Here is a 22,735-nt window from a genome sequence, read left to right as displayed (position 1 = left end):
TTTCATTATCAATAGTGAGTGACAAAACAGCCAAAACAAGCCAGCTCTTGGAGGCTGGTGAGGCATTTTGGTAGGCATTTCGCCTACCAAAATGTAATTCCTGGCTACGCCCCTGCCCTGCACCACTCATGCACGGAGATGTTGACTGATTGTAAACGGAGGCGAAGCGCTTCGCTTCCCGACGCAAAATTAACACAGTGACGGACAGTAGGAGTAGACTACAGTCAGTAGGTGGGTAACACAGAATTAATAAGCTTCTTTCAAACTACAACAAGTAAGTAAGTTTACCAGCTCAACAGCGTTTTGTTCTGTTTGCTGCTTGAACCATCGCGAGTGAGCGCAGTGCGGTGGTGAACTCTGCTCAGTCTGACGTGCGCTAAACGCGCATCAAAGAAATTACACATCAGATAGAAAGTAGTATTAATTTGGTGTCGGACCTTGTCGTCCTGCTTTAGGAGGACGGGGCTGTGTACTTTTTGCGCGTGCAAGGCTCCAATGAGTAAGAATTTCCCTAATTAAAGTGAAAATCGATTTTACGATTTCCATTTTTTTAAATCGTCCAAAGGAAAAAAACCGGGTTACGATTAAAAATCGATTAATCGAACAACCCTATTGCAGTATTGATACTTTTACTTAAGTGAGACATGTTGTTGTACTTTTTGCCCACCTCTGCAGCATGACAGAGGAGAAATGCCCCCAGCTGGTGGACTACTTTGTGGTGGCGGGGCTGGACCCGTCGGGCTCCTGGACGCCCCTGGACGAGGACGGGAAGAACTCCTCCTCCCTCTCCTCCTCCTCCTCCTCCTCGCTGGCCAGGGCGGTGGACTCCATCACGGACCTGGCGGTGATCGCCCGCGGGCTGGGAGAGGACGTCCCGGAGGGCTTCACCTGCATCGAGAGGACCCCCAACGGGCACCCGGCGGAGCTGAGCGCCGGCCTCATAAACAACCCCCATCTGTACCTCTGCTACCGACGGGGCCGAGACAAACCGCCCATATTAGACCTGGGGTAAGGATGCGCCCACACACACACACACAATGAATATAGTATTCAGACACATGTACTGTAAGTTGCAAACGGGGGCAGTTGGATGTGCTTGTATTAAGTTGATTGGGTTGTATTAAAAACCGTGCGTTGTAATATAAAATGAAATGCACACGTAATGAAGGACTTCATTCCTTCTGCAGCGCTAAGGATTATTCTGTTTCAGCTTGTCAAAGAAAAGTATATTTGATATACTCTTGGCTTTGGTATTGTACACTTTAATTGAGGCATGTGCTGTTAATCTAGAATCATTCACAGTGATTCATATCACATATCATATACCTAACTAAAATAATAATAATAATTTTAATAACAATTGAAGAGTGTCATGAGGCAACTTATAGCAAGACTACACAAGCCTAGTTCAGCTCGACTGAAGGAATCAAATATTACATTATGAACAAAGCGTTGCCAATGCCAAACTGACAATGACTTGTTTTTGCAATTAGACCGCTGAATTCTCTGTCAGCCTAAGTTGCAGGGTAAGAAAGGGGACTAAGTAACTACACATTTGACGACGCGTTGAGAAATCAAATGGCAAAACCTAACCAAAATGGGCACATTCCAGAGCTCTGTCTCTGTTCTTTCAAGATCCAGGGAAATGTAATGTGGTTTTAATGCCACAGACACAGCCTAAATATCTAACCTAATATAACCTAGGGCTACTTTGGCAACACTACAAATATGTGCCATCGCTGCCATGACTAAATTAGGTGTTGCCATTGCCACACACACACACACACACACACACACACACACACACACACACACACACACACACACACACACACACACACACACACACACTGAACAAACTGCAGCCAGTGGCTACGTGAGCTCAGTGGAAAACAGCTAATCTACAAGTGCAAACTCACATTATGCTAAAGAATGGTCAGATTAATGCACACGCTTTACGTGCTGAAGCACAGGGCACCATGCTATTCCCGCAAAAGTGCTGAAATCTATAGCAAAGGCTGCTGAAGAAGCGCTAAAACGGTGAAACATGTCCGCGATTGCGAAGTGTCTATTTTCCATGCACATGCACTATTGCGCTACAAAATGCATTTAATCATGAGCAGCATGTGTGTCCACTGCAGCCTGCTTGTTAGCGTTCTGTGCTAAGATAAACACATCTCTGAATCTGATTGCCCAGTGTTGCCAGGTCTTTTTTGTGAGAGAGAAACAAGCAACCAGGTCTATGATTGGGGGGGGGGGGGGGGGGGCAAGTGGCCAAGACCTGAGGGCAAGTAGAACATGACCTGTACTTGTCCAACGGGCAAGTGCCTCTGAGACCTTAGTTTCAACCCCTGTACTACTAACTCTAACTCACTCTTTAAAACATGGAAATTCAAAGAAAAGAGTTAATATACTGTACACCGCTAGCTGAAAACATAATCCAAAACAAAACCTCGAAAGAATTGGTGCAAATTACAGGTTAATCCTCTGGATCCTGAATCCTGAATCATGCTTGGTCACGTTGTACCATAACGTTGTTGTTGTGTGAAACCTTGTATGTGCAAAACCTTTCTTTTTTGTTGTTATTTTAAAAATAGTTAAAATAGTGAAAATAGACAATCTACACGTACATACAAGATAGTATGTACGTGTAGATCGTCTGCCTGACAGTGTGACTGGCTTCAGACAGACGAAAAGGGAAGTAACTGGTGCAAATACCAGGTGTGAATCTTCCAGATCATTAGTTGGCAGTTGTGTTACTACGGTGAAGCAGCAGCCAAAAGACAAGTTGTAGCCTAACTGGGTCAGAGCATGGCAAGTAAAGACTGATGTTATGTGAGCAGTTCTATTGGATTATATTTTATTTATAACATTAAGTGGAAACACATGGAGTGGAGAGGAGTAGACAGCATAGTATATAGTAATCCATCAAATTATGTCTGTCATGTTAGCAGTTATATTAACAGACAAGTGGACCGGCCTACTCGAGAACGATGAAAGTACCCGTTGTACCCATCTGTCTGTCTATTATGCTTGTATAATGATCTACAGTATGTACAGTGTCTGTCTGTCTGAGTCCCTTTTTATGCCCATATATGGAGATCCCTGATGTCATCAGTATACAGTTAGTATGTCCATTAATATGGGCATGCCTGCATATGGGCATATCGGTTGGATCTGAAGTCCCGAACGAGCTCTGCACCGCACTCCGTCGGATCCTCGCCGATGCACTTGCCGTTGTTAATTTGAAGTTGGTCGGTCCCATCCAGTATAGGCCCATGCATAGTCCACTTTTAGGTGATAAGATTATTACCTAAACAACACTCTGATCTAACGGGGACAGTTTCTGTTGGCAGATGGGCGGACCCGGAGAATCTCTCCGGGAGTCTCCGGCCAATAGCATGTGTTCTCCTCCCCCATCCCCTCTGCTCAGCGCAGAGAACGCTGCTGCGTCATGACGTCAACGAATTTGGTGCGACGCCCCTCTGCATTCTGATTGGTTAGGGACAATTCTACACTACCTCCAACAGTGATTTTATCGCGATCGCCCAGGCTTATTTTTCTTACGATCGCCAACATAAGCCTAGTTTCAAGGCTACCTAAACAGTGATTTTGAGCGTCCAGCATGACAATTACTGTTTAGCTGATAACGTTTTCTTTCATCTAAAAGGTGATAACCATTTGAAAATAGCAGATCTACATATATATATTTCTGCCATTTTAAAATAGCAGATCTACAAGCTCATAATGCGTTGTGGTACAACACATTGTATCTATTAAAGATTTTTAATACATTTTGAACATGTGAAATGGGACACACTGCACAATGACTACTTTCACTTTTGTACTTTAAGTATACTTTGATACCAATACTTTTATTCAAGTGCATTTTTAATTCTGGACCTTTACTTGCAACAGAGTATTTCTACGTATATTGCAGTATTGATACTTTTTTAAGTACAAAATAAGAGTACTTTTTCCACCACTGGCGTTTGGCCAATGCGAACTAGGATCTCTCTGTGTATTATTGTGTCATCAGCGTTAGGCCTGCTGGTACAGTAGCTGGCTTGTCACACACATTACAAGCCTGCCCATTGTGTCATGCACAGAATGACAGAGACCATCAAGTCTTAATCTTGGCACACTGCCCTCTTGTTGCATTGTTAAGTCTTTGGCTGATCAATGGAATGTAAAAAATTGGTCAGCGTTCTTAGAATCACTGGTTTGATTTAGTGGCCTGCTCTGCCCTTTTAACGTGGCCAATGCATTTCTCTACAGAAATCGAAACACAAAGAATCTCAGACAAATAGTATGCCTCTTTTTACCGATATATTGTGTACTATCCAGTTCTGCTCCCCATTAGACTTAACTCATGCATATGCATGTTATGTTATTATGCATGTTTATTTTAAATGTGCACGCATATGTTTGCCTTTGCATGTGTGCAAAATGCAAAAAATCTTCTCTTTATAATATTGCCAGCTCAGAAGCCAGTCAATATACCGCATGATATTTTCCTGAGGCTGTGCCATTCTTTGAATTCACCTTTTACTGTCAATATGTATTCATGCATTTACAGGTATTTATTTATTTTTGTACATAAAGCACAAAACAGCCCCAGTGTGTTCAGTTCATGCGATGCATAATAGAGGTTTGAACTTACGTAATATTGGATTATATAATGCTGCCATGGAAGAGAACAGTGCTGGATGCTTTCATTCCCTTCATAGGGCTGATTCATGACTGTTGCCTCTGACTGCCATGGTTACGGTATATTAAACAGCTATATATACGTTATGCTCACTTAGAATGGGTATCTATCGTCAACCATCATATATTATAGTAATTATACTCTTATAGCTTAAGCTTGAGCAAACTGACTAGGAATCTTCTCAGGTTCGAGGTAGTATTTATTGTTACATCTTGTGTACAAGTACATACTGTAAGACTAAAACTTGTTTTGTTTTGACTTCCTTCATAGTGCAAGAATTATAGGAATTAACTTCAAATTGCAACAGAAACTCTTTCAACTCTTTTTGTTTGATAAATAAGTTAGTCAAATCATATCAAAAGCCCTAAGGAATCCCAGTGATGGAACATATTGAAAAAGCTGCTGAAAGTTTGGGTCCCATTAACTTTGCTGTTCAGGAAAAAGATTACAAAAATTAAATCTGCTTTTAAGTAGCATGTGAGTGGTCAAACTAGGTATTTTTCATGATTCTGCATCCATTGGAAGCATTTGTTTTGCACGAAAACCATTCCAGCAGTATGTGTAATAACAATAACAGCAGAAAATAATAATAATAACATAGAAAGATTTAAGGAAAAGAGAGCAAAAAACAAGAGCAAAGAGAGGAAAATAAAGAGCATGTACATATGCATGAAAGTTAAGTATATTTTATACACCAACAGCATTTTTTTGCCAGTAGTTTTTACCTAACTTTGTGTAAACAACTTCACAGTGTATTCTATACAACAGGTTAGTATATTCAACTTCACAGTGTATTCTATGTACAGTTGGTGCAGTTCAAGCATAATAGTGCAAGAAAGGGACGGATTGGGGGGGGGGGGGGGGTTTCCCTGGATCGTTCTTGTTCTTGACAGTTCGTTCATGTGCGTGATTGTGCGTGGTAATAATCTTTTTTGCAGTCTGTTGCTAATAGCTTTGAGACTGCAGGTAGTCAAAATTAAATCTCCACGATACAGTGTTTTTTATCACGATAAACGATAATATAACTTATCGTCCCATCCCTAACATACAGTATAACCTGACACTTTTTCAAGAGATGACGTAGTCGCTACCTAGATCAATACAAAGTGCTTTCAGGAGTGATATAGTGCAAATCTTACCCTGTGCTGATAGTGTTACTGAGAGGCTATCTGTAACTGTAAATGTCTTTTTGATTATCAAATAAAATATTATGGTCTAGAATCGCTGGAAACTCAATCTAGTTAAATAAACAGGTGGAGTGTTGTAGTCGCTCAGAGTGCTCAGTCGGGTGCACAGCCATGTACTCAGCATGGCGGCGTTCAATATTATTCATGTTTGTTCCCATGTACAGCATTGTACCACACATTCATGCGCACACGGCACATGCGCACGCTCACACATTCTTCCCCTTATTCCCTTGCATATGGTTTAATTAATGTGGCCCCCTTTGAAAAAGGTTTGGACACCCCTAGTTTAATTTAACAGAAATGCCATACAATACAGGTTTTGCAAATGTATATATTGTAGATGATAGGTGGATAGACTGGATGAGGACTGGGCTTGGCGTACAGTAGATCAGCTAAAAGAGGTGATATAGCCGAGTTGCAGAATGTTAACCCAATTAAGACCTGGAACCACTTGTGACTTTAACCTGAAAGATAACCTGAAAGACCCACATTATGTTATGCTTTAACTATTGAAAAATAGCAGATATACAAGCGCACATAGATCTGCTATTTTTGAAGAAAAAGAATTATGAATTGTTTTGCAAATGTGTTCCAGGGGATCCCTGGAACAACATATTTTGAGATCGGGGGTCCATGTCCAAATAAAATTCTGGGGGTCCTTGACATGAAAAGGTTTGAGAACCACTGATTTCGAAGAAGGATTTAGAAGACGTTTATAGAATCGGGTCAATATATTCAAAGTCTTTTATAGATTTTATTTTTGAAAAATCTTTTTGTGCAAGTCTTTGAACATTTCGACCCGATTCTATAAACATCTTCTAAATCCTTCTTCTAAATCAGTGGTTCTCAAACCTTTACATGTCAAGGACCCCCCAAAATTACATGTATTTGGCCGCGGACCCTCATCTCAAAATATGTTGTTCCAGGGACCACCCACAAGCGATCTGCTATTTTTGAAAAATCTTGAACATTTTGTTCAAGTCTTTGAATAATTTGACCCGATTCTATAAATGTCTTCTAAACCCTTCTTCTAAATCAGTGGTTCTCAAACTTTCTCATATCAAGGTCCCCCAAAATTACATGTATTTGGCCGTGGACCCCCCTCTCAAAATATGTTGTTCCAGGGACCACCCACAAGCAAATATTTTAGTTACAAATGTTCACTTTAAAAAATATACGTTCAAAGACTTTTGAAGACATTTTCAAAAAGCTTGCATGTGTGCAATATTTCAATAGTTAAAGTATTAAATAATTCTTATGGGTTAACCAACGTGTGTTCCCCCCTCCCCCCAGGGTGCTGTATGAGGGCAAGGAGCTACTGAAGCAGAGCTGGTACGTCATCGAGACCACGCCCTACAGCCGCTCGGCCAGCCTGAGCACCGGAGGGGGTCCCGCCGCCCACCGCGTCTTCCTGACCTACCGGCGGGCCCCGGACTCCCAGGCCCTGCACACACTGGGCGTCACGGACATCTCGCTGCTGCTGCCCAGCAAGGGCGAGGTGGCCCCCCACACCTTCTGCCGCGTGGACAAGAACCTCAACACGGGCATGGTGAGAAGAAGTTCTAATTCATAGTAGGGCATTCACCAAATATTCCAATATTCGAATATCAAAGTCACTATTTGACGTTGTTGCACCGAAGTAGATTTTTTTTAATTGTTTTCTCTTTAAAGAATATATAGTTTATAAAGCTTGGCTAGATAGGAAGTCATAAGAATGAGTTGTCAATGCCCTTGGTGGATGAATTTGTTAATGCTCTATACCTAGGGGTTCTCAAACCTTTTTAGGCTGTGACCCCCAAAATAAACATATATGAACTGGGGACCCCCACCCTGACAAGCACTTGGAATTGTAGGTATTACATTTAGTGTGACTCGGTTCCGCAGATAAACATTGTGAAAATAGCAGATCTACATGCTCACAACGCCTCGCACAGTGTGAGGCGTTGTGAGCATGTAGATCGGCTATTTTCACAATGTTCGCCTCTTGCTTACTTAATATTTGACAGTTTGGCCAGTCCTGTAGAATATTCGACTATTCGAATACTTTGAGGTTGAATCATTAGAATACTAAAAATCACTATTCGTGAATGCCCTAATTCATAGCCAGTGGTGGAAAGTAACTAAGTACATTTACTTAAGTACTATACTTAAGTACAATTTGAAGGTATTTGTACTTAATTTAAGTATTTCCAATTTCCAATGCTTTTACTTCTACTCCACTTATACATCTCTGCTCCAAATATTGTACTTTTACTCCACTACAATCATTTTAAACCTTTAGTTACTAGTTACTTTGCAGATATAAATGATTAGATTATATAACATACATTAATCCACTTTAGCCCTATTTTATACCTACTGTAGGCTATTTGAAAAAACAATGCGTCGCAATGCGACGTGTTGTGACTTGTGAGCTTGTAGATCAGCCCTGCTTCAGTAGCTCGATCCTTGCCCTCAGCTTGTAGACTTTTTTCTAGCCCATATTATGAGATTTTATTTTATTTTTTTCGCTGGCCCCATCCCTGTGGTTCCAGCCTAGAACCAGTGGAATTTTGTGATCCAACTCGATAACGGGTCTGGTTGTGTGACTGTCTGTGAAGATACCTCTCCCGCGACCCCACTTTGGGTCGCGACCCATAGTTTAAGAACCGCTGCATTAAGAGTGTTTTTGTTTGTTTTTGTTATTTAATTTTTCATTGCAATGGTAAAAAGTAATTAGAAAACTCAGAACAGACCAGATGATTGACTGTGTTGTGTCATGTCATTGTGTTCACAGTGGGGACCAGCTTTATACTTGTGTTACAAGAGAGCTGTGGCTAAAGCTAATGCCCTCGTCTATAAGGCAGGTGAGTACTGATGCCAACTGATCTTCCCATTATGCCAAATATTATTGTGTGCCTTCAGGATTTGGATATTTAATGAAGTATCTTTAGCTCACCAGTTAGCAATTCTATACATGTGCCCATCTGTGATTTGTAGGTCAAATCACCCCACCACTGCTATTGTATAAGATTTCAGTAGACCGTCCCTTTTGCTGTGTGTGTTTGTGTGTGTGCGTGTGCGTGTTAGATCTCTTAAGTCGGTATCCAGAGGAGGACTCCGAGTCGTTCCCCTTGCCAGAGTCGGTGCCAGTCTTCTGTCTGCCCATGGGTGTCACGGTGGAGAGCTGGCCTCTCAACACCAAGTACCAGCTGCCCGTCTTCTCTACCTTCGTCCTTACCTCTGCCACGGGGGAAAAGGTGGGTTCAACAGGTTATAAAATGCCCCTTGATTGGCCACGGGCATAAACACAGACACACACACTCACACATAGAATTGGCTAATTTATAGATAATATATACCAGCACTGACACAGAGACTTCCAATTTATTAGTGAATTAATATTCCCCATTGACTTGAATGGAGAAAATTCAAATGGTAAGACGGAATTCATTTGCAAGTGTGAATCGCGTCACGCCAACCACACTTGCAATTTCCCAGAATTGCATCTTTCTGGTTTTCTTCAGTTGCAGTTGTTAGTCATGGCTGCCAGTTCCCACCTGACGTCATGTGGGAGTTCGGACTGCTCCAGACCATACTGGATGACTGCTAGCTTGGATAACATCTTCAGGCTAGGATTTAACCCATTTATGCTTAGAATTATTGAATGCTTTAACCAGTGAAAAATAGCAGATATACAAGTTCACAGCGCGGCACCGAGTGCCGCGCTGCGAGCTTGTAGATCTGCTATTTTTGAAAATGTGTGCAAATCTTTGAATATATGTATTTTCAAAGCGAACGTTTGTAACTAAAATTTTGCTTCTGGGGAGTTCCTGGAACTAAATATTTTGAGATGCGGGTCCGTGGCCAAATACATATCATTTTGGGGGTCCTTCATATGAAAAGGTTTGAGAACCACTGACATGGTAGTCTCTCATATGGGAATGCCCATATATGGAGCCCTTATCTGTGTGGCTGGTTCTAAAGACAGGGATCTCCATATATGGGCACAAAAGGTATTGTATGTATGTCAGATGTCATAGACGTCATAGGACTTTCACATAACGAATAAGGATTAAGCATGTTTGGGGTCTCACAGCATATCTCCATATACAGTACATGGATCTCCAATTATACATACCAGCCAGGGGTCTCCATAGGTAACTGGTCCGATAAAAATCACTGGCCAGATGGCCAAGACATGGCACGACCTCGCTTGTCGCCTTACTAGTCATCTTAACTCCAACATGACATCAGTACACATGGAGGACGCTCTGTACTGTTTATAAGTGATGTACACGATGGAATAACGGTTATTTTAGAGTTCAGCGTTTGAGAAGTAATGTTTTCTCCGCGGTCGTGTTTCTTATGCAAAGATGTTGAGTTGGACCCAACATGTGAGAAGCCATCATGCTGTTCGTGGGCCCACCGTGGCCGTGGAACACGAAGTGTTCTGCATCGGAGGTTCAGATGAATTTGAAGTGCACGTTTTCAACACGGTGTCTTTCATCTGGCGGACGTTGCCTCCACCTGGCAGTGAACGTCACCGTGACTTTCGCCCGCGCAAGGACCACACAGCTGTGCTGATAGAAGACACCATCTACATCTGGGGTGGACGCTGGGAAGGCCAGTACCGCAAAAATCTTTGGTCATTTGACGTCGGCACCCACAGGTGGTGCAAACCAAAGATTTCAGGGACTGTTCCAAAGGCAAGGTGCAACCATTCAGCCTGTGTCTTGGGGAAGGTCATGTTTATCCTCGGAGGATTCAAACGGAAGTGTTTTATAAACACTAATAATGCGTACAAGTTGGACACCGCCATGATGGTCTGGTCTAGAATTACCAACAGAGGCACAACACTGCAAGTTTCATCACATTACTCTGCCACCATCATCGGGACAAAGATGTTTGTATTTGGGGGAACAGGGGGAAGACGGGGGACCAATTACAAAGTGTTTGACACAGAGAGCAACTGCTGGCTGAACATGACTTCTGCACCACTTCTTGAAGACAGTCGCTTCGCCTTTGCCTACAATGGAGAGCTGTACATATGTCTGTTTAACATGAAATATCTGTGGAAGTTGGACCCAGAGACTTTCCGCTTGAAGAAGGTTAAGGCCATGGGGGAATGCAGGAGGAAACGCACGAGCGAACCGTATCCCATGTGCTGCTGCATGGTAGGAGACTGGATCGTCCACTTTGCAGATGATGGCCTGTACATATTGCACATGAGTCCTAGCTTGAAGACGTTGTGCAAGCTAGCAGTTATTCAGCACTGTCTGGAGCAGTCAGAGCTCCCACACAACATCAGGTGGGAACTGAAAACTGAAAAAGTGACTGTAGATACGCGAGAAGACCAATTCTTTTATAATCCATAAGAAATGCTGTTGTTACTTGCCCCAGCAAAGTGCGCAATCAGGGACCAGCATTCTTGGTGTCAATGTCCGCGTGGCCATCAGGGACAAACATTCTTGGTGAAGTCGCCATCAACAGCCAATGAGGGACCAGCATTTTCTTCTTCTCTGAGCTGCTTTTTTTGTTTGTTTTTTTCGCACTGATTCTTGACTTTGCACTATTAGGTTGTGTTGGTAGTTTCTGAGTATTCTGCTTTGTTTAACAATGTCAGTGAGATACTTGTTGCACTAACTAGCATTGACTGTTACGGTCTCTTTTTGTAAGACACTTTATGTATATATACTTATATATTATTCGCCCCTCTATTGATGCACCTTCTCTTTATTGGTACTGTACTGCTCTTTTTTTCCTCTTATCTATCTTTTTTTCTTACTTCTCTGTAACTTTGTAAATACTGTATACTGCTAAGCCCGGATCATAGTCGGGCCTTCCACCGCGGTGTAGTCTTTTCGAGTCTTTTTGAGTCATGAAACTACAACGTTACATCATTCCTCGCGGTGGAGAGCTTTCCACCGCGAGTCCCAACACATCTCTCTGTTTTTACTATCAGACAGACAGGCTCTACACCCCGTTCACTGATTGGTCGACCTGAACCGGTCTAGACGGGGTAAAGGACTTCACCGTGGGCCGTGACTATGAAGGCCTGCACTTATTTTCTGACTTGAGGTGGAAAGCTTTCCACCTCAAATTTGCGGTGGATAGCTCTCCACCGTAGACTCTGATCCGGTCTCTATGCTACAACTGGACAACTGAATTTCTGGCTGCCATTTCTGGCTGCCATGGCCTGAGTTTCCCCGAGTTGGGACGTTTTTTAAGATATATATATATTTTTTTAAGATTATTATTTTCTTTTTTTTTTCAAAAATGTTTTTTTTGGACCTCAAAGAATTTATGAGGCATGATCGCGATTGTGAAATTGCATGTTTAACCCCCATACCAACCCCATCTTTCAAACATGGCAGATGTTTGTTTACATTTGAAGAAAACATAATGGCTTCTATCTTATGAATGCCTGAACGTATTTTCCAAGCGGATTGTTTTGTTTGAAAGCTGTGAACAGCGTGCACACACATGGTGCACGATCTAGGCATGGGCGTGCACGGATCCGTGCACTAAAAATGGCATGGAATGGCATCCTGGAACTTGGTGGCCATTTTGAAAAGGCATTTAATGAGTTAATAGTTTATAGATGGATGTACTGTAGTGGGAGTCCCTGCTTCATCTCTTTCTCATTCATACTACAGTTTATGCCTTACCCGTATATTTATAGTCTGGTTGGTCAAAATGTCATGTGAAGCTCACCAATCCACCAATCCTCAAGCTATGTCGGACCCGTATGTACACTTCTGATTGGTCCATCTTTGACTACGGAGTCCACGTATGGTATTGTGATGCCCCAAAAGCCCTGAAAACTAAGCTCCAAACAGCCCAAAAGAATTAATTGGGGTCCTGCTTAACCTTTCCTATCAGACTCACCTCACCGCTACTCACCAGTTAAGAGTGGGGTGGCTCAGAGTGGATGACAGAGTACAGCAACTTGCAATGGGCCTGGTGTACAAGATACACTACACCACTAAGATACCCATGTACCTGACAAAATACTTTGAAAACTTTAAGGATGTCCACAATTACAACACCAGAGGCAGTGTCACAGATCACGTTCAACCCAGAGTCAAATCAAACAAAGGGTCAAACTCATTCTCTTGCTATACCACCAAAATGTGGAACGCCTTACCGAAGGCCTTAAAGGAGTGTAAATCCCAAACATCCTTTAAAATCACCCTGAAAAACCACTTACAGGCGGCAGCCGCTTGTAATTGGTAAAAACAAACCTAGCCCAGCCTTACCCTCCCCCTAGCCTCGGAAACCAAAGCTTATTTTAGCGATCGGAAGAAAAATAAGCCTGGGCAAAACCCCCTATAACTGCTGGCTCATTTTAATTGTATAAAATAAATGTAGCCGTTCAGATATCTTATTTTACATCAGTGTTGTTCATGTGAACTGGTTTGTTTAGGCTTATCCATTATAATGATAAAATCGCTATGATTTATCACTCGTTTTCCACCGCGGATCACTTCCTCATTTACTCAAAGCGGACAGCAGCAGGAGTCATGTCCCCCTCCGCGTCATTTCGAGACGTCGGAGGACCCGGCAAATAATGTCTGCGTTATCTCAGAGTGCCCTCCACCTGACCCTTCTATTGTAAATATCTGTATATATTTTTCTGCATTGTTTTCTTTTTTCTTTTCCTTTTTTCCTGACTATCTAGCTGCATAGTACTGTGTTCTATCCTTCTGTCATTCAATGTTATATGAGATACTTCAATGGTTTCCTGTGTAAATAAGCGTAGTCTTTTCTAGGATCTCCTTTTAGTTGACCTTGTACCAATGAACTGTACCGTCATTAAACTGTACCTTTTCCTATGCAAACTTCTAATAGTCTTCAATCAATCAAACCTTGTATCAGTGAACTGTACCATCGTGACACCACCTTTTTCTATGCAAACTTCTAATAAAGTCGGACAGACGTACACCAATTGGCAAATTTATACATAGATGTATTTATGTCCGTCCCACACATGGCTCATTGGCCAAGCTTTGCAGGACGCTTGATGAATTTAACCCATAAAAACTCCTAATTTTGGGGGTCCATTGTCCATGAAAAAGGTTTGAGAACCAACCATTTAGAAGAAGGATTTCGGAGACATTTATAGATTTTTCAAAAAATAGCAGATCGACAAGCTTTTATATCTATTATTTTAATAGTTAAAGCATAAAAGAATAATGGTTAAAGTGGTTCAAATCTAAAGGGACACAGATTTGCGTTCTGGACTAAATGAATTAATAATCGTTTAAATGGATTAGTTCAATGAAACGTTGCACCCCTGTTGGCTTTTAGCATCCATCCTAAGTCCCCCTGGTGTCCCCCCTCAGGTGTACGGAGCAGCCATCCAGTTCTACGAGGCCTTCCCCAGGGAGGGCCTGTCTGAGCGGCAGAGCATTCGGCTGGGCCTGCTCAGCGTGGTGGACCGGCGGCCCATCACCAACCGCACCCTGCAGGTCAAGAAGAGCATCTGTGTCCTCTCCCACTGGCCCTTCTTCACCGTCTTCCAGAAGTTCCTCACCTTCGTCTACCGCTACTCCATCTCTGGACCCCATGTGCTGCCCCTGGAGAAGTCAGTACAGCTCTTGTCTCATGCTCAGTGGTGTAAAGTAACTAAGTAGATTTACTTAAGTATTGGACTTAAGTACACTTTTAGTTATTTGTACTTTACTTGAGTATTTCCAATTTTCAATACCTTTACTTTTACTCCACTACATATCGGATCCAAATATTCTACTTTTACTCCACTACAATTATTTGAAAACTTTAGTTACTAGTTACTTTACAGATATAAATTATAATATTTTAAAACATTAGCCCTATTTTACACTGTGGCTATTTGAGAATAGCCGATCTACAAGCTCACAACGCATCGCATTGCGACGCTTGTGAGCTTGTAGATCTGCTATTTTTAAACATTTTGCTACTGACTTTTAGTATTTTTAGTACATTTTGATACCAACACTTTCATTTTACTCAACTACATTTTGAATTCCCGACATTTACTTGTAACAGAGTATTTCTATATTGCAGTATTGAAACTTTTACTTAAGTAAAATATGTGAGTACTTTTTCCACCACTGCTCATTCTGCCATGTGTTCCATGGCATGGTTTTCAAACTTTTTCATATAAATTTCCGTTATTTATTCAGCATTTGAGCCACAGACTTGCGTTTGATGACATTTAACCTCTTCTGACACAAAACTTAAGAAAATGTTGTTGGATAAGATTTTGTCCAAAATTACATGCTGTATTGATGTGGTACCATAGGAGATATAACGGGCACACACCGTTGATTAAAATAACAATTCTTCTACATTCTCTAATTTTGTAGACTTGTAAATGAAGTGATGCAGATGTTTACGGGTCCATTTGGTTTCATTTTACACTCTCAAGAGTTAAATATCTATAAGGGTCCATTTGGTTACCAACTCTCCATCATTTAGCTGGGGACCACCTGGAAACCCCTCCAGGACCACTGGGGTCCCCAGACCGCTGGTTGAAAACCACTGTTCTATGTAGAGGAAGAATGTATTATTGATCTTGGTGAGATGAAAAATTAGTTTGAAATTAATACATTCATGAGCAGGAAACAAACAGGAAACTGTTGAATAATCAAACTTAAAAGTAATCATACTTTTTATACTTTATGTCTTGTAAGTGGACTTGTACAGTATACAACATACATGAATAAATATTAGTAATTGTATATACAGTTTACATAACAAACCTCAAATTAATTTAGGTACTGTAAAGTGTAACTGAAGACATCATGAATTTTCCAGGCCCTGACACATAAGTCCTGGCCATTTGGTTGAACCATATGAGTGACATGTTTTCTCCCTGTCTGTCCAGACACATCTCCAGCTTCATGCACAACGTCCCGTTCCCCTCACCACAGCGGCCTCGCATCCTAGTGCAGGTACAGTACTGACCACAGCACTGACCCCTCCCACTTGTCCACTTAAAAACAAATGCAGAGGCATTTACTGCAGGGGATGCTCTTAGGGGGTGATCACACCGAAACGGGGGTGCTCTTAGGGGGTGATCACCCCCCCTCACACCGAAACGCGCTGCTACAGGCACAGACACTTGCAAAAGCACATCAGGCAAAACAGCATGGTGTGGCCTGTGGAAGGAACCTGCGTGCCTAACCGGGTCATCAAATAATGAATCACAGTGAAGAAATGTATGAAAGCAGCCATTTAGTAAAAAAATGTATTGTCTGCATTTGCCATTTTTACATGGTTCCTACCACATACAGTATCTGCATTAAAACAGGAAGGAGCAGTCCAACTCTGTGTCTTGCACTGAAAATGTGAGAATATTTGAACTTTGCATGTGTTGTCTATGGATCTGCTGGTGACGCGTTTCTAACAATGCATCTTAGTGTGATCGCCCACTTGGAGGTTTGGTTTTCAGTAGCATAATAAAAGCCACAGTCAAGACAATAGAGGTGAAACAAACAATTTATTTTTCACATCTATTGTCTGGACTGTGTGCGTTTGTTTCGCAACATCCTCCTTTCGCAACGGTGCAGAAAAAAGGTAGTAGGGTAAATTTAATGAAAACTATTTGGCGCAAATGACATAACTTTGTTTGCACTTGTGTCTCTAGTTTAACCGCAGTCTTGTCAAAGTCAGTGAAGACAATGTGGTGGTGGTACTCTACTACGTACTTAAATGCTCCACTTCCTCCCTCAACAGGAAATAAATGGGGTGTTGCAGCCTGAAATGGGTAACACAGCCCTGCACTGTCATTTCACAACTGTGGAAATAATAATCTTTGCAATAGGAAGTAGAAAATGATTGGCGTGTTACAGTACATCTCTAATGGGGGAATTTCAACTGATTCTATTGTAGATGCTTTAAATCAGTCACTGAAATCAAAGCATGGGTGAATGGCTTTATCTTCCGACCTGTACTTAATTGTCATTGTGTGTGTGTGTGTGTGTGTGTGTGTGTGTGTGTGTGTGTGTGTGTGTGTGTGTGTGTGTGTGTGTGTGTGTGTGTGTGTGTGTGTGTGTGTGTGTGTGTGTGTGTGTGTGTGTGTGTGTGTGTGTGTGTGTGTGTGTGTGTGTGTGTGTGTGTGTGCGCGCGCTTGTATTACTATACTTTTGAAGGCCACAGGACCCCACAAGTATAATAAAAATGAAATAGGTTAATGGTTGGCGTTAGATGTTTCCCTATTTCATGTTTAGTTTTGTACCAATGTCACACACTGAAAAAATAAATAAATAAAAATAAAGGCCAATTTACTTAAAGGGATATATTTCACTTTGAAAAAAAAAAAAAGTTTGGTCATTTTATCATTTAATCAGGCTTTTATGAACACCCTGAACAGTTTTTAATTTGCTTCATTCAATATTTAGATATTTTATGTAAATGTTACCAGGCCCCCCTCCTCCTGGGTCCCTCCCCAAGTCCCCATACACACCCATTGTAACTTCAAACTCCATTTTTACAGTTTTACTGCCAGATGTTATTATTTATTTATTGGGTCTGGTGCCAGCAAAAAGCAGCCTACCTCTGCGACGTTATCTATCAGATAAACCACCAAACAACTCACTCACTCACACACTCACGCTCTAACGCTCTAACGCTCACGCTTATCCATGTTTATCTATTCACTCGCTTCAGCAACTGATCCCAAAGTTCACATGGTATTGGCCATTAGCATTATACCAACGCTGACGGAGCCCGAATTTCATTTCTCCCAAATTAAAGCAGTTTATTAGCGTTTTCTACTGTCTGTTGCCAGGGTTACGGTCCGTTCCTCCAGGCCATGGGATCTGTAGCCCCACACACACACAGCTCCCTCTCTCAGTTAGGAATGTGCATTCTCTCTCTCTCTCTCTCTCTCTCTCTCTCTCTCACACACACACACGCTTTCACGAGGTGCGTTTGATGTGTGTCTCATCTTCCAACGGGTAAATAAATATACACTCCTCCATGAGCTGCTCCTTACATTATGATGCTCCCGCACATATTCTCACGCACGCACCAGTTACAGTAACTTTCCCCACAACCCACACTCTGCACATATTTTGGAGCACATATCTTTGAACGGGTAAGGTCTAGTAGAAAAAGAACTATTACATTTATTTATTTTTTAATTACATGTACTTTGGCCATACTGGCAGCAGAGGGCAGCCTCATGCAAGAATTAAAGTGAAATGGGCCGCTGCTGCTTCCATACATTCCGGGCGCAGAGTCAGATCAGAGCAATAGATCAACATCGAGCAGCCAGGAAGTGAATTTGGACATCATTGATGTTTACGTGAGGTGGAGATTTCAAAGCAGGATTACGGGAGATGTTTTTACTGTACACACCCGCGCGTTTGAAGTTACAATGGGTGTGTATGGGGAGGCGTCCTACAGGAGGAGGACTGATGGCATTTACATCAAATATCTAAATACTGAATGAAGCAAATTAAAAACTGTTCAGGGTGTTCATAAAAGCCTGATTAGATGATAAAATGTGCAAAAGTTCTTTTGAAAGTGGAATATCCCTTTAAAGGACACCTCCACCCTAAATAACAACTAGGCTCATTTTCCTACTTATATTGATCCAAAAAGACTGTCCATTGGTGTAATGACAACTAATAAAGAGATTGATAAAAGAAAAAACACACTTTTGACCACAACAAATAGCGTAAAAGCGATAAGTCACTCTAAGCTATGAGGGCTGCTGGGTTATGCTGGGGAAACTGGAGCATTTTTGCCTAATAGACCCCATGGCTGAGCTAGTAGATTGCTATTTTGCGGCTATTTTCAATGCCATCCTAAAGCCTTGATATCCTCACAACTATAGTAATACAAACGCGTGCGTGTGTTTGTGTGTGTTTCATACTGACTCCTCCTCTTCCTCCTCTACCAGCTCTCCCCGTATGACAACCTGGTTCTGTGTCAGCCTGTCTCCTCTCCTCTACCACTGAGGTTAGTGACAACAGTATATGTGGGATCTCCATATAGGCTTAATAAGCACCTTTCAGACAGGGCACAATCCAACTCTTGCATGAACAACAGGGTTCCCACGGTCATGAAATTCCTGGAAATATTTTGAAATTAGAAAAATATTTTTCCAGTACTGGAAAAGTTTTGGAATTTATCAAGGGTCCTGGAAGGTCCTGGAAAAAATAGCTATGCATTCATTGTCTTTGGTTATTGATTTTGTTAATACCTCAAATATTAGAGGCAGAAATTGTGAAAATTGCGAGCAAAAAAAAGTATAACACTTTTTTAATCTCACGTTGGGAGCATGTAGATCTGCTATTTTCACAATTGAACCGTGTTATACAAAATTCCTCAACTCATAGTGCTCGTCAGGGTGCCGGGTCCCCAGTTAAAACATGATTATTTTGAGGGTCACGGGCGGCCTGAAAAGGTTTAGAACCACTGGCATACACTACCTGTCTTTGGGCATTGCGCATAGGAGTAAGCAACCTGTTATTGAGCTGAATTATTGTTATATAGTCCTGGAAATTGGGTTAAATATTCTGGAAAAGTTTTGGAAATTAATTGGTAAAAATGTGTGGGAACCCTGGAACAAGCACGCGCGCGAGAATTTCACTGGGCTGCGCCCGCTCGCCTCTCCGCTCCTCAACTTCTCTGCGTGTCCTAAATAATCTCTCATTGAAAATGAATTACCAGGTCGCGTCACCGACGTCCGTCTGAAAGGTGCTAGTCAACCTGTGATCATTATTTTCAGTAATATTATGCATATGTATTTCTGTATATTGGTAATTGCAAATCAAGACCATGTTTATGACATAAATGTCACAATTGTAACCGCTTAAACCGAACAGGGATTTAGTAATGGGCGTGTTGTACTTATCGTTTGCGTATGTGGTGGGAAAATGGCCCCGGAATCACTCCCCAGGGATTATTCAGGGCAGGGGCTTTTGGATCTGAATTGATTGGGCTCAGACTCTGACAGATTCCTGCGTACAGTATGTAATCAATTATTAACATAGTCGGGGAGCTCCATAAGTACAGAGCAAGATTTCTCCTGTAAACAACTGCTTATTCAATTCATAATGCAATTCATTCATTATTCAACTCTACAAACGCATAAAATACACATGCATTCATACACAATCAGTAACGCTTTAAATAGTCTTCTTGAAAAAACAACAACAACATGATACTGCTTTTTTCAGTACTCATCCTATATAAACTGTTAGGAAATTGTTATGGTTTGAAGGGGATGTAAAATATACAGCTATTAGAAATCCAGAGCTGCTTTGAATAGAGTCCTGCTCACATTTATACACATAGAGCTGCTGTGAATAGAGTCCTGCTCACATTTATACACATAGGTCGCAGAACGCTGCCGGTCGAGCAAAACGAACAGTCAATGGATAAACGTGAGCATTTCTTCTAACATACCGTAGAATAAATTGTAGCGTTTAGCACTTAAGTGCAAAGTTTAGAGCAGGGGTCTTCAATGTTTTCAGGCCAAGGACCCCTTTGTTGAGAGAGAGATGAAGCAGGGACCCCCACAACCTTTTCATAGTTTCCATATAGTTTCATCATTTGACAGCACAATCATCAGTGTATTTTGGATTCATGTCAATTTCTGTTTTCAGATATTTAACCACTTGGGCCATCATTACCTAATAAACTTGACCTATCGCTCTGTACTTGGTCAGCTCTTTTTCCCCTCTACACCAAACTTCTTTGACGAAAATAACCGATCTACAAGCTCACGCCTCGCAGCGTGAGGCGTTGTGAGCTTGTAGATCTGCTATTTCTGGCTACAGTTCTCAGAATATGGTTCAAGTTTTTAATTAAAAATGGATTGGAAGATTTGGAGGGCCCCCTCCTGTAGTAACTCTGAGGACCCCCTGTTGTGAAGACCCCTGGTTTAGAGGAATCATCACATTATGTTGGTTTCCTCCTCTCAGCGGTGCCAGCTTCCTGAAGCTGCTCCAGAACCTGGGTCCAGAGAACGCCTGCACGCTGCTGCTGGCCGTGCTCACCGAGTACAAGCTGCTGCTGCACTCCCTCAGACCCGACGTGCTCACCTCTGTCAGCGAGGCGCTGGTTTCTGTAAGAACTCCTTTCACAAGCTGACATTACGGCCTGTTTACCCCAATGAAAACACTTTGAATCACAATGTAATAATGGACATCTCCAGTATCGACTAGATCAGGGTTGTCAAACTCATTTCGGAGTGCGGGCCGCATTGGACAAAAGGTAACTTGGTCCGTGTACAATTGCGGACGTGCATGTGTGCTCGTGTACATTTACTTTACAGAGTTGTAATTGGCTTTGTCTCAGTCACTGCTTTAATTACGATATATGACTTTAGTTTATTGTTTATTATTAATAATAATAATAAGTACTTTAATTATTGGAAGTACAGTTACAGTGATGTTACTAGGTTTTCAATGTAATGGGTCCCGGCACCCACAGGTGGTCACTCAAATGGGTCCCAGAAAAGTTTTATGAGTCCTCAATATAAAGTTTACGCGCGCAAAATGGCGTCGGACGTCGGTGGAATCAAAACATTGACGTTTCTATCGCCTGTTTAAGACTTTTTACGTGGATTTTATTTGTGTTAACGTAGGGTAAAGTAATAATAATAATAATAATAATAATGCATTTTATTTAAAGGCGCCTTTCAGGACACTCAAGGTCGCCGTACAGTTTAAAAAGACAATCAGTTAAAAACAGGCAAAGTATACATCAACAACACAACACAGTAAAATCAATACAATCAGAACACTGAAATAAAACAAATAATACATCAATATGTCAAGTAGTACTGGGGGAGTGAGTGTAGGTAAACAGATACACGGGTGTTGTGGGAATTTTAGAGTGAGTATGCCAATTTGAACAGGTGGGTTTTGAGTTGGGATTTGAAAGTGGTTATGGAGTCAGATTGACGGATGTGAGGGGGTAAGGAGTTCCAGAGTCTAGGTGCAGTACAGCTAAAAGCCCTGGCACCCGTGGTGCTGATGTGAGTACTGTCAGGGGGCCAGTCAAGAAGTCCAGCTGATGATGAACGCAGGGAACGGGACGGGACGTAGCCATGGAGAAGGTCAGAGAGATAGGTGGGGGCGAGGTTATGGAGGGCTTTGTAGGTGAGGAGGAGGTTTTTGTAGTCAATACGGAAATGAATGGGGAGCCAGTGGAGTTGGATGAGGATGGGGGTGATGTGGGCGGATAATTTAGTGCGGGTGATGATCCGTGCAGCTGAATTCTGAATGATTTGTAATTTATTGAGTAGTTTGGAAGGTAGGCCAGAGAGAAGAGAATTACAGTAGTCGATGCGGGAGGTGACGAGTGCGTTAATGAGGATTTCAGTGCTGGATTGGGATAGAGATGGGCGTAATCTGGAGATGTTGCGGATATGGAAGAAGGCAGACCGGGTGATGTGTTTTATGTGAGGTGCAAAAGAAAGGGTGCTGTCTAAGATGACGCCGAGGCTCTTTACTTGGGTGGAAAATGGAACGGGGAAGTTGTCAATGGTGATGTTGGGGACAGTGGAGGTGGTGGACAGTGTGTGTTTGGAGCCGATGAGCAGGGCCTCGGTTTTGCTGGCGTTTAACTTTAAGAAGTTCCTGCTCATCCAGCTCCGGATGTCCTGGAGACATGCAGTGAGGGAGGGGGGAGGGAGGGTGGTGGAGGGTTTGGTGGAGATGTACATTTGAGTGTCATCAGCATAGCAGTGGAACTGGACACCATGGTGACGGAGGATTTTACCCAGGGGGAGGAGGTAGATGATAAATAGGAGTGGACCCAGTACTGACCCCTGAGGAACACCCAGTGAAACAGAAGAAAGCCCAGACCTATTCTCCCCCAACTGGACAAACTGATGTCTGTCTGTGAG

General features: G+C 42.1%; 1 protein-coding gene across 1 annotated transcript in view; it reads left to right on the top strand.

Moving 5' to 3' along the window:
* Positions 1-676: 676 nt before the first annotated feature.
* Positions 677-22,735, top strand: part of dennd4b (DENN/MADD domain containing 4B) — a gene marked incomplete at its 5' end in the record, with an annotated part of 54,894 nt that continues 32,835 nt past the window's right edge. Inside the window, 8 exon segments of the mRNA XM_080736774.1 lie at positions 677-1,008; positions 7,192-7,447; positions 8,675-8,744; positions 8,968-9,137; positions 14,226-14,467; positions 15,752-15,818; positions 18,776-18,834; positions 20,805-20,949. Coding sequence (XP_080592900.1) covers positions 677-1,008; positions 7,192-7,447; positions 8,675-8,744; positions 8,968-9,137; positions 14,226-14,467; positions 15,752-15,818; positions 18,776-18,834; positions 20,805-20,949 — 1,341 coding nt within the window.

Source organism: Nannobrachium achirus (genome assembly GCF_963921795.1).
Source record: "Nannobrachium achirus genome assembly, chromosome: 2".
Lineage (NCBI taxonomy): Eukaryota > Metazoa > Chordata > Actinopteri > Myctophiformes > Myctophidae > Nannobrachium > Nannobrachium achirus.
Note: the sequence above shows the minus strand (reverse complement) of the source record. Positions and strands in the feature narration are given on the sequence as shown.